This window comes from Helicoverpa zea, chromosome 8 (genome assembly GCF_022581195.2).
Source record: "Helicoverpa zea isolate HzStark_Cry1AcR chromosome 8, ilHelZeax1.1, whole genome shotgun sequence".
NCBI classification, from domain to species: domain Eukaryota; kingdom Metazoa; phylum Arthropoda; class Insecta; order Lepidoptera; family Noctuidae; genus Helicoverpa; species Helicoverpa zea.
This window is the reverse complement of record NC_061459.1, coordinates 7,948,150-7,960,338: the sequence shown is the minus strand read 5'-3', so window position 1 is coordinate 7,960,338 and position 12,189 is coordinate 7,948,150. Positions and strand designations below refer to the sequence as shown.

At 37.7% G+C, this 12,189-nt stretch overlaps 2 protein-coding genes across 2 annotated transcripts; both read right to left on the bottom strand.

Annotated features, from left to right (window-relative positions):
* Positions 1–271: 271 nt before the first annotated feature.
* On the bottom strand, positions 272–3,181 carry LOC124632359. The gene is made up of 7 exons (XM_047167174.1): positions 2,935–3,181; positions 2,553–2,743; positions 2,157–2,305; positions 1,420–1,565; positions 951–1,204; positions 719–874; positions 272–626 (listed from the first exon to the last, which is right to left on the bottom strand). Exons 1-7 carry the CDS (start codon positions 3,164–3,166, stop codon positions 378–380), a joined length of 1,377 nt encoding a protein of 458 aa, XP_047023130.1. The 5' UTR covers positions 3,167–3,181; the 3' UTR covers positions 272–377.
* Positions 3,182–5,692: 2,511 nt separating this feature from the next.
* LOC124632360 lies at positions 5,693–7,958 on the bottom strand. The gene is made up of 7 exons (XM_047167175.1): positions 7,723–7,958; positions 7,449–7,639; positions 7,064–7,212; positions 6,812–6,957; positions 6,336–6,589; positions 6,103–6,258; positions 5,693–6,020 (listed from the first exon to the last, which is right to left on the bottom strand). Exons 1-7 carry the CDS (start codon positions 7,907–7,909, stop codon positions 5,772–5,774), a joined length of 1,332 nt encoding a protein of 443 aa, XP_047023131.1. The 5' UTR covers positions 7,910–7,958; the 3' UTR covers positions 5,693–5,771.
* Positions 7,959–12,189: the final 4,231 nt, after the last annotated feature.

Here is a 12,189-nt window from a genome sequence, read left to right as displayed (position 1 = left end):
TCGGAATGCAATGGTCGTGTTGTTCACTTTTGTTATATAAGTCTTTGGATTACATTTGACCGAACCTTATGCAGTGATTTTGGTTCTAGGATAATAAATAGCAAGGTTTAAGAACTAGAGAGATTTTACAAAAGGTTTAAGATTGATATAATTTGAAGCCATGTTTTGTGATAGGTACTACCTAAGACACTAGATACTTTAAAAAATGTTTCAATCAAGTATAAAGATAGAAATGCCACAAACTGCGAGTGTGCATAAATAAAAAAAATCCTTTGTAAATAAAAAATACATAAAATGAGTATATTTGGTAAACATAATATTAACAATAAAAGTTTTGATTTATTAACATGATTAAGTATATGAGTATTACGTTAAACTTAAGAGAGGAGCCCGTTGGTTGTGAAGGCGGGTAGATGCGGTACAGTTCTTCTGAAGTCGTCAATGGTACAGCAGAAGCTGTATCCAATGTCGATGCGGTCGGGCTGCCACCTCAGCCAGTTGAAGGCGTTGTTGTTGCGGCAACGGTCAGTGCAGAACTGACGAGCGCGTGCCTCGGCCAGCGTGTAGTAAGGGTTGTTGATGCTCACGAATGCTGTGCCGATGCGGCGAGATGCATCGTACACCACCTGATAGGATAACGAGGAAGATGGATATTAAGTTTTACAAAAAAATTCAAAATTCAATAAACAAAATTTCTTTGTTCGAAGCGCCAACTTACTTTGTAGTAGTAGAGAGGAACTGGGATCTGGTTGCGCTCAGGCACGAGGTAGATATCAACGAAGCGATTGTTCTGATCACGCAACTGAGTTACTCCGAAGGTACCGGTGTAGATGACGGTGTTGTAGCCAGCGGCTCCGATACGGGCACGGAGGTTCTGCAAGTTAATAAACAGTGGTTATATCTATGTTACCTAGCGATAAAAGTTAGTAAGCAGACTCCGAACAGCTTACCTGCTCCAGCCAGTTCCAGTTACCAGCGTTGAATGGTTGCCACTGAGGAGCAGCATTAATGAAGTAGAAAGTAGCGCGCTGGCCAGTAGCGAAGACATAGTCACTCTTGGCAGCAAGGTGACCACGAGCCAAGAACTGGTGGCTAGTCAGATATCTGTCAGCTAATTGAGCACCAACGTAACGGGTCAAGACCGTCCTCTGATTAGCTTGAGTGTACATAGTGTTCACAGCAACACCAGGGAAGAAACTTCCAGCTATAAAAAAGTATGTGTGTTAGTTTTGATTCTGAAGGCTTTTGCACTTACTACCCTGAACTAATATTTACTTTCACTCCCGATCCCAATGTTTGTTCAGAAATGTTTTAACCATGATATCGTTCGCTCGCTCTAGCCGAATTCATTACGACGTAGTGAATGTTCGCTTGTTCAGGATGATAAAATAACAGGAAAAGTGTTTGAACTATAATTACCCAGCCAGCTAGGTCTGTCAACGCCTGTTTGGTGAACAGCGTTTTCACGAGTCTGGTCATACCACACGTAGATGACTTCCATACGGGCCTGGTTGAAGCAAGACCAGTACAGCGGGTAAAATACATTGTTGACGATGAAACCCACGCTGAGAACAAAATCATATCAACGATAAGCAAAAACATACTGAGATCTTTAACCAAGATCTAGGATGCTGAAGTAGAGTCTAAAGAGCTCTGCTAATATAATATGACATTCCCTTATAAAGGCATCACTAAACTGCGCCAACGTGATTTTTGCAGTATCATAATTAAGGTAATTAATAATTAATTAATCACTGCAGAAAATAACACCAATTTTAACTGATAAAAACGTCTCTCTTTGTTCAAGAAACTTTTTGTTTTTAGCAATCGAATCTAGATAAGAAGTTTTTGAAAAACAATTGGATATTAAAGTAATCCATCATGGATTAATTAATCATGCCTGCATTAAGTTACTTTAGAGAAATCTTGAAAATAATCTGAATCCAAGAAAAACTACAAAAGTACTATGATGTACGATCTATTCAAATAATGAAAGTCGTTCAAAGTTCAAATTACCTCATATTGACAAAAAAATAGGGCTATGAGGATGATCGATACAGTTAAAAGACCAATTTTAAAACGATTTGGTGATCCTACGATTTATAAAGAAAACTTTCAATTGTTGTAACTTGAAATTTCAAATTGTAAGTACCTACCGAATAACGAGGTTATTATTCCAGCAACGAGTGTTAGTTCCCTGAGCCTCGTGGTGTGAGTGTGTGGAACAGGTCAGCTGACCGAAGGCGCGGTTGCCGTTCAACCAGCCAGCGCCGGAGACCAGGTTGTTGTTTACACATGTCGCTGTCTAAAAGAGAGGAAGAAAAATAAATTATTTTTAAGTTTAAGGTTTTCTGTAATAATCATAGGTAAGCTTTTGATTCAATTAAGTTGTATCATGACTGCAATCATCATCTTTAGTATTTTTACCGTGGTTATTCAACATTTAAGATGGAGTAGATGTGTAGTGACTCTTCTCCTAAAAAGCAAGATTATTGAGTGACTCGATTACAAGAAAGAGAACATTAATTTTATATCATGAGATGCAAACTTACAGCGACGTTCCTTGAGGCAATAATGTTAGAGTGCTGGATGGTTCGACCGGAGCCGGTGCAGGCGACCACCACATTTTCGCCAGTGTTCAGACGGATCTGACCGGTGTTACCGTTTGCAGCCAAGTATCTGTTACCGCGGAGGTACACAGGCTGGGGCTGTCCCAGATCTCCGTTTATTCTCAACGTGCAGCCTGAATAAGTTATTAAGACGCAGTTATAGAGACTATGCGTCATTGAGTAGATTTGAATGGGCTTAAGATTACAGTTGTATTTTCTATTTAAAGAAAGAGGAAGCGAGTAGACTGCTCGACACTTCACGGTACTACAAGGCTGGCCTATACTTTGACCAAAGAATCCGCATTAACTTAATAAAAAAGATTACCACTCCTGGGTCCAGCTTCTACATTGGAAGCGTTCTTAGATTGCTCAAGCTCCAGCCAGGCATCGAGGTAGTCTTCAAAGTCATCTTCGCCGAGAACCAGAGCCAGTTGTCCGGGCTCCGGTATATCCGACACTGACGGCAGAGCCGCCGCCGCAGCCAGCAGGGCTGTGAGCACTAACACTGAACGCATCCTGAGTAAGGCACGCTCGGCACTACTACTGCATTGACTCATGTCTTCATTTTTATACCAGCCTTTGTCTTGGTGATACAAAATTGAGTTATCTATCTATCCAACTGAAAATTGACAATCTATCATTATACGAATTAACGGATTAATTATTTTATCACTCTTGCCAAAAATGGTGTCTTCGCGTTTTAGTTCCGTAGGTGATTTTCTTAGGTCAAAAAAATCCTACCGATCCTTTATCGGACTATATTGAGGTAAGTTATAAATTTTTCAGGATATTGCAAGACGTGAGTGCCGTCAACAAAGGTCTCGGGTTTGCTTCCAAGTCAAACCGAAATCAAACTTACAAAGTCAGTCAAAGTCAAGTACATAGTCATACCCCTGCGGGTGAAAACTTAACGGGCCGCCGCCGTGCCTAATTTAGAACGTGAATCCGTCGCCCCGACAACTACCTTAGAATCTTAGTCTCTTGTGAGTGTATGTAGCTAAACACACGAATACGTATACAGAAACACGAAGAGATATTTTCATCTTCTTCCTCTCTTTGATAAGACTACTAGATTTTAAATCAATGATTTATCATTTGTGTTTAATATGAATAGGTTTAAGAAGCTATTCTGATAATGATGATAAGAGTGAGGTTAATCATTTGTGAAACTATGTAAATCCTCTAATCCTAACGGTGACAGATTATATGGTACCTATGGAATGTACGTACCATTAATAATAGGTACGATAGTTTGGTTTGTGTACATTTTTATTCGTTTTCAAATGATTGGATCAAAGATAAATATGAATACATAATATTTATCTTTGATCCAATCATATAATATTTAATAGAAGTATCTCTCTGATAAAAATTGGGAATGTTTTAATTTTAATTGACCTACATATATTTGAGTTCAATCTACTTCAGGGCACTTGTACAGACGACAAATAAAAGCTGTCAATTACTGCAGTTGCTGCTATTGCTGGTTATTTAACGCATTCTAGCACTTTAAAACAATAAACATAGATCCCTAAAATAACATTTTTATTAATAACTAGCTGGTGCCCGCGACTTCGTCTGCGTGGGCAATATAGAATTTCCAATTCGTTCATTTAATCGTTCATTGCTCTTCCCCCGTAAGTGATAGCGTGATAATATATAGCCTATGTGTTGAACCGGCCCCTAGGTAATAGTCATGCAAAATTTGATTTAAATCCATGCAGTTCTTTTTGAGTTTATCCGGGACAAACATACAGACAAACAGATAAACAGACATACGGACAAAAATTCTAAAAACTACATATTTGGGTTCAGAATCGATCATGGATCACCCCCCAAGTATTCTTTTAAAAAAATATTCAATGTACAGTTTTGACTTTCCTACCATTTTATTATATGTATAGATTACCAACATGACACTGAATAAAAATAAGTTGATAACAAGGCATACATGTGGGCTCATTTTATTTATGACGTCACAAATACCGGAAGATAATTTTATTTATATAAATTAGAACTTCAATCACTTTATCTTTGTGTGCCATGTTTCCTGTCACTCGGGCAAGTGCCTCTTCAGAAAATAAGTGCCTTTTTGTGCCTTTCCCGCCTGCTGTGCTTATTTATAAGGCACGAAATAAAGGGCAAATGACACATTTTTCTCGTTCCGAGTATCACTTATCTACTTAAAGAAGATGTCACGATTTACTTATTGAAAGATAAGAGCGATTTAAATGATAGAGTGACTGAGTAAACCCTTTCTGACTTGTTTATCACGACAAAATGTTTTGATCTTAGATTCGCTTTTAACGAGCAGAATTGTTTCGAACAAATCAGTCAAGTGAGAATTAAGTTCAGGAACTGGCTATACAACAATTTTAAACAAATTAAATGGCGTTTAACGGTAACTTTACTTAATTTACAGAATTTGATTTGCATCGGTACAAAAGGTAGCAAATAAAACCATGTTGCCTAAGGTTACGAAATTATTTATATTCTTGCCTTGAGAAACAAATTAGACATTTAATTCTGACTGTCATTTGTTAATCTATCGGAGTGTTTACGTGTTTACATTTTAGCTTGAGTTGGTGGTATGGTTAACTCCCTAATTTTCAAATCACAGAAATTTAGGATATACAAAATTTTTGAACAGCCGTTTGCTCAATTTATTCTTTCAAGAGAAGAGTTAAAGAAAACTAATGTCACATGCGATACAAAAAAAAATACAAAGGGTTGTTTTCACATTTTGACATGCGTCCCGGTGGAATGACTGAAAACTCGCTTTCTACATATTTTATTACTCATTGCATATACCGTTTTCATATCAAAGAAAATTATTGTTATCGGTATCCTTTCATGTCTTTGTGTTTCTGCCACATTAAACGCTAATTTGACCGTCAGTCACTTAAGTAATCGGTAAATCAAAAGGCATCTTTCTTTTACAAAAAGTTGATTCGCAAACATTCTATAGTTCTAGCTATTTGTGTCATACATATATGTCCGTGAAAATCTCTGAATTTAGATTTGTGATCGGTTTAAATTTAAAAAGCTTTATTAATTATCAACCATTGGTATTGAAACAAATATTTTCATTAAATATAAAGTTTATTTACAGTTTACAGTCATACATTATTTGTCATGGTAGATACCAAAATGATTACAAGTTTAAGAAAGAAGTCCATTGGTGGTGAAGGCGGGTAGATGGGGCACAGTTCTTCTGAAGTCATCGACTGTGCAGCAGAAGCTGTATCCGATGTCGATGCGGTCAGGCTGCCAATTCAGCCAGTTGAAGGCGTTGTTGTTGCGGCAGCGGTCAGTGCAGAAGGTCAGAGCACGAACCTCGGCCTCCGTGTAGTAGGGGTTGTTGATGCTCACGAACGCTGTACCGATGCGGCGAGATGCGTCATACACGACCTGGAATTAGAACACATTTTAGATATGAAAACCAGCATGTTTAGTGTTGAGATATTGATGATTTTGTGAAGCAAGATCTTACCTTGTAGAAGTAAAGTGGAACTGGGAGCTGGTTACGCTCTGGCACTAAGTAAAGGTCAACTAGGCGGTTGTTCTGATCGCGCAACTGAGAAATTCCGAAGGTACCGGTGTAGATGACGGTGTTGTAGCCAGCAGCTCCGATGCGAGCACGAAGGTTCTGCAAGATAAATAATATTAGTAATTTTACTAAACGGAAAACAAAACAATAGTTGATACATTTTCGTTAAAATTTACCTGTTCCAGCCAGTTCCAGTTACCAGCATTGAATGGCTGCCACTGAGGAGCAGCGTTGATGAAGTAGAAGGTGGCGCGCTGTCCAGTGGCGAAGACGTAGTCACTCTTAGCAGCAAGATGACCACGTGCCATGAACTGGTGTGTTGTGACGTACTTATCAGCTAATGTAGCACCAACTAATTGGGTGACGACCGCTTTCTGATTAACTTGAGTGTACATAGTGTTCACTGCAACGCCGGGGAAGAAACTTCCAGCTGCAAACGAAAATAATTAAAACTGTTACTATGAAATTTAAAAGCTAGCCTTTCAGGTTTCAAAAACACTTCTAATAGAATTTTTAAAATATGCTACGAACATGAAATGTTTGCTCGCTTTACCGATTCTATTTGCAGTGCAAGCGAACTCAGTGTGCTGTGTGGGCACAGTCCAAACCACGAATTGTGACCTCAATAAAAAAGTAAGTTCTTTGATTTTACCTAGCCAACTCGGTCTGTTAACTCCGCTTTGGTGAACAGCGTTTTCGGTGTTCTGGTCATACCAGACGTATAAAACTTCAAGACGGTTCTGATCGAAGCATGACCAGTACAGAGGGTAGAACACATTGTTGACGATGAAACCAACACTGGAAAGAGACATTAATTCGGTTAATAAGAATTACTGACTGTAACAATTTGGTCTATGAAGGAAACTTCTGACGAGTTGTAAGTTAATTTAAGATATGTACTAACCGAATAACCAGATTGTTGTTGAAACAACGAGTGGTGGTCCATTGAGCTTCGTGGAAAGCATGTGCAGAACATGTCAGTTGTCCGAAGGCTCCATTGCCGTTCAACCAGCCAGCGCCAGAGACTAAGTTGTTGCTTACACAGGTTGCTGTCTATAAGCCAAAACAAATTACGTTAGCAAATCAGTCATGAAAATTAGGATAGGTCGGTCACAACTAGTATAAGGGTAAAAATGAATTCATTTAGTAGTCTCACTTAAACTCGAGAATGACTTATTTTGGCTTTGAAATGTTTGTAGAGGTCCAGGAAAAGCTTAAGCGATACGAAGTTCGCGGGATCAGCTAGTTATTATGTATACAATAAAAGTGTACGTTAGACGTAAACTCACAGCAACGTCTCTAGTAGCAGCGATGTTAGGGTGCAGGATGGTACGCCCGGAGCCAGTGCACGCGATTGTCACTTGTTCGCCAGTGTTGAGCCGGATCTGGCCGGTATTGCCAGTGGCGGCCAAGTAGTTGTTACCACGGATGTACACCGGCTGAGGCTGTCCCAAGTCTCCGTTTACGTTGAGCGTGCAACCTGTGGCCAAAATATTTGATCTTATGAACTAGACCGGTGACATTGGCAATTTTGGTAAGAACTTGAATATCAAGGGCAATTACCGCTCCTAGCTTCAGTAGTGTAGGAAGAGTTAGCCGATTTGGATTGTTCAAGCTCCAGCCAGGCATCGAGGTAGTCTTCAAATTCCTCTTCGCCGAGAACCAGAGCCAGTTGTCCGGGCTCCGGTATATCTGTCGGCAAGGCTGCTGCTGCAGCCAGCAAGGCTGTGACCACTAACACTATACGCATCTTTGAGTATGGCAAACTCTGCACTACTAGTCTTTTGATTTGAGCCTACATTTTTATAGGTTGGTCCAAATTGTTGTGTTATCATACAAGATTTTGCCGATTAATATAAATTATCGTTTTCCCGTTTATCTTGTGGAATTGCCTTTGTTTCGCAGTTCCGTAGGATCCTCATAGGTTATAAAATGGCGCAATTATGTTACCTAACCTATTCTGTTACTTAAGAACATTTTTTTTTTCAGTAACTTATTTTTATATACTAAATATCAAGTTAGTCATTATACTTTACCTGTCTATTCTATATAAATGGAGTGCGCTACATCCAACAGAAACCAGACCTGAAACAGCAATAACAAACGTTATTTTCAACTCTCTTCCCAAATAGAACGAGGTTCTCAATTCCGATGTATGTTTTCTTCAAAATGGATCTCTAAAATACTATTTGGTTGAAATAAACAATTACCTATACCTTTGATTTACAAACGTGTCGCTAGAGATAACACGGTGCAAAAAGGTACATGTACACACAATATATGACGTCGAACAATATCTACATCAGATATACATAAATCTGATAAATTAATTCAACAAGTCGCAGATTTTAAAGGTTTCGGTGTATTTTATGTGAATTTTGTAGTTTTCATGTTTTGTGTACCTACTCATATTTCTACTTCAGGGAATAAAATCATAGACTCACGTGACTCTGACTATCATCAGTCAAAAATTTTATTTCATGCATGAGTAGCAATGATAATGATTTGTGCATCATGAATGAATGACCTACAATGATGGCAGTAGCGGCAAATATCCACATGCCTCAAATATGTTACGATATCATGCCGAACTATGTAATTTCAGTTTACAATTGATGCTACGAATCATAAACCGTAAATCGGTACGCCATTGACGTAAATAGGTATCTACTTATATGTTTTCATTCATGGAATACCTACGTACTCATAGATATAGGTATGTACGGTAGACTGCACATCAGTGGTAACTGTCATGCACCTTAACACAATAGTAATATGTACGATTTTCCTATAAAACTGTTACCACTGACCTGAAGTTGACTGTACTCTATTACAGGTAAACTTATCAGGTTAGGTGATGTACTTGGGGTTCCCGATAGACACGAATAAAACAATGAAGTAGGGGAAAATTAGCTGAAATGCACTTGGCTTTGTTTTTATTTTAGTAAGTAATGATGTCAGCCTGAAGACTGCGTTAATTTTAAGGAGGGATTGCATGGCCTTGCTGTTAGTAAATTACAGTTTAAGAAAACTATGTATTTCATTGAATTATGGCCGAGATGTCACCAAATTTAATTTTGTAAAATAGATAATTTACACCAGTTAATATGGTGTGATACATGTCATCGCAAAAATTAACATTATTTGCAAGCATTGCCAAATAAGTCAGTTACAGTACCTTCCATTTTAGCTTTGCCACTGAGTAAAAACAACAGTCATCGTTACTTGATATGAAATTAGTGCCGTACATAATATAGGTAAGTAGGTACTGCACCTTATTATAATTGTGTACATTAAATATATTGATAAAATATAAAACAATTAATTCCTGTTTAATAAGCCGTAAGAAATTATCTTATGTGATTTCGCAGATATCTAATCTTTGTTTTAGTCTCGAGCCGAGTTTCATGACATCCATTTTTCATTAAAAATCTGGTTTGAGCTAGTTAAATACCTACCTAGAAAATTAATTTGAACCAAAACATGATTAGAACCCAAATATTATTCGACTTCATTAACATACAGGTACTTTCAGAACTAAAGTTTACCCAATAAGTAATTCTATTGTGAATTATCGGGGAAACTGATAGCACGTGAGGGCGGGGCCCACGTTCTGCGTAATATTTAATCCCTCGTCGAAAAACATAATCAAATTAATCCCCATTCTCTAATCTATCGCTAAATTATATGTTTGATACGAAGTTCATTAAAATACTGTTGACTTGTGCGTGACCAACCAGTGTGAGATATCGTAATTATCCATCACCATTATAGACATTATCGTAATAAATCGCATGTTCCTTAATTCAAAAGTTGCTTGTTATCGCAATATTTTGTATAAATAGTATCCTTCACAAGGGTCTGAATAAGGTGTAAAACAAAAATCATTCGAATGACTATAAACACGATCAGTTAGAACATATCTACTTATTCCTATAAAATAAATAGGACTAGACCTAAACTCCAGAATCAGCATTTTTTTATAGAAACCTCACACTGGTTTCACGCCAATCCCGCGCGAACTAACTTCTAAGCCCCTGGGAGGTATACTTTGTTTTAAATTGTACCAAATATCTAGCTACATCCAAACCCAGAAACTGTCACATCTAAAAAAATATTAGGAGGATGAATTCAATCACGCTGTTTTTGCAGTGGTAAACTAAAACCCTTGAGTCAAACCCCTCTGCAGAGGATAATATCACCTAACAAAATAAATTAAATCAACAAAAGGCAACAGATACTTTTACACATTGTGACGTGACAATGGGAAGCTTGTGAAATGTCCAACAATGCAACTGCGGCGTTAGTAGAATTGCTCTTCTTTGTCAAGTGTTTCTTTAAGTATTTTTTCGAACCCTCACTTACAAGTTGCCGTTAAGTGTCCGCCTAAGTTCAAGGGACAGCAAAATTCGGATAGAATGAAAATTCCTTAAAAAAACCGAAAGATCCCTACTCTGGTTTAAAAAGTGTATACTTTTTCACGCAAATAAAAATAACAGCAACCTTCCACTATGTGGAAAGTTTTAAAAACCATAATAAATTAATACCTAACAGTACTTACTAATTTTTGTTAAACAACAGCGGCATAATAATAGGTAGGTACTCTGATTTGTACCAAATACTTATGTTTTTTTCTGATTTGTATCAACGACACCTGTAGTTAAGTTCTTAAACTTTGTATTGCAATTTTTAATCAATTTATATTAATCTTACGCAATTCAATCAAAATATTGGGTATTACCAAGATTCCAATAAAGATAACTAACAACGATTTAGCCGCGATTATGATCACAGATATAGAAATAAAGCTATTTTACAATTTCATACGTAGCCATACTAGTTTGACGTCACGTATCTATTCACTCATCTCAAACCTCAAAGTCACTCAACGAGCTATGGAGAGCGCTATGCTCGGTGTTTCTCTACGTGATCGCATCCGAAATGAGGAGATCCGTAGACGAACTAAAGTCACCGATATAGCCCACCGAATTAGCAAGTTGAAGTGGCAATGGGCTGGTCATATTTCTCGCAGAGCAGATGGCCGATAGGGTCGAAAAGTGCTGGAGTAGCACGGACTAGCAAGCGCAGCGTAGGACCAACAAGGTGGACAGACGATCTTATAAAGGTCGCCGGAAGACGCTGGAAGCAGGTCGCCTCTAACAGGTGTCTGTGGAGATCTAAGGGGGAGGCCTATGTTCAGCAGTGGACATCCTATGGCTGAGATGATGATGATGATGATCTATTCACTTAAGTATTTAATCGAAATGGGGAGAAAAATCCTATATTATATATATATAACATGTATAATATTATCAGAGAACTGCCTGTCGTACATAGACGAAAATTAACGGTAGATTTATTTCATAGAATCGTATTTAGCAGGATTAAACGAAACAACACTCAAATCAACTCCATGCATGATATGCACGTGAATACAAAACAATTGTAATCAGTTCACAATATTATATTAGTCATTACAGATAACAAATATCTACAAAGGATTACTTTTAATTAATAAGTCCATAATTATTTACATGTTATTATTACTTTCACGCATTTTTGGCTTAGATCCTGTCTTAGCATGATATACTTAGCCGTTCAAATTACATATAGAAAAATAGAGGTATCTATCTACATGCAAACTATGATGGTTATTGATCAGGATACCACAAGTACAACGATATGCGTCATCGTGATAATCTCCAATAAACCCTAATCGATCAAATACTACTTATCTGTTTAAAGTTACACACCCACTTTAGTTTACAAAAACTGATTTATATCTTCAACTTCACGTGCCGATTTAAAAAAAAGTCAGCAGGAACACCCTACGAGTTTCTTGCCAAAAGCCACTGACAACTTAATATCCAAATAGTGACGATACGTCCAATTTTGAGTTGCAAGTAACAAGCCTACATACTTATCTGCATTTGGAGCATTTTTGTCTCCAATTTTGTAACTTGGGTAAGTTTAAGGACCTGCTCTTCTCCTTCGTACAAACTTTGACTACCTCTACTTATGCCGTATCTC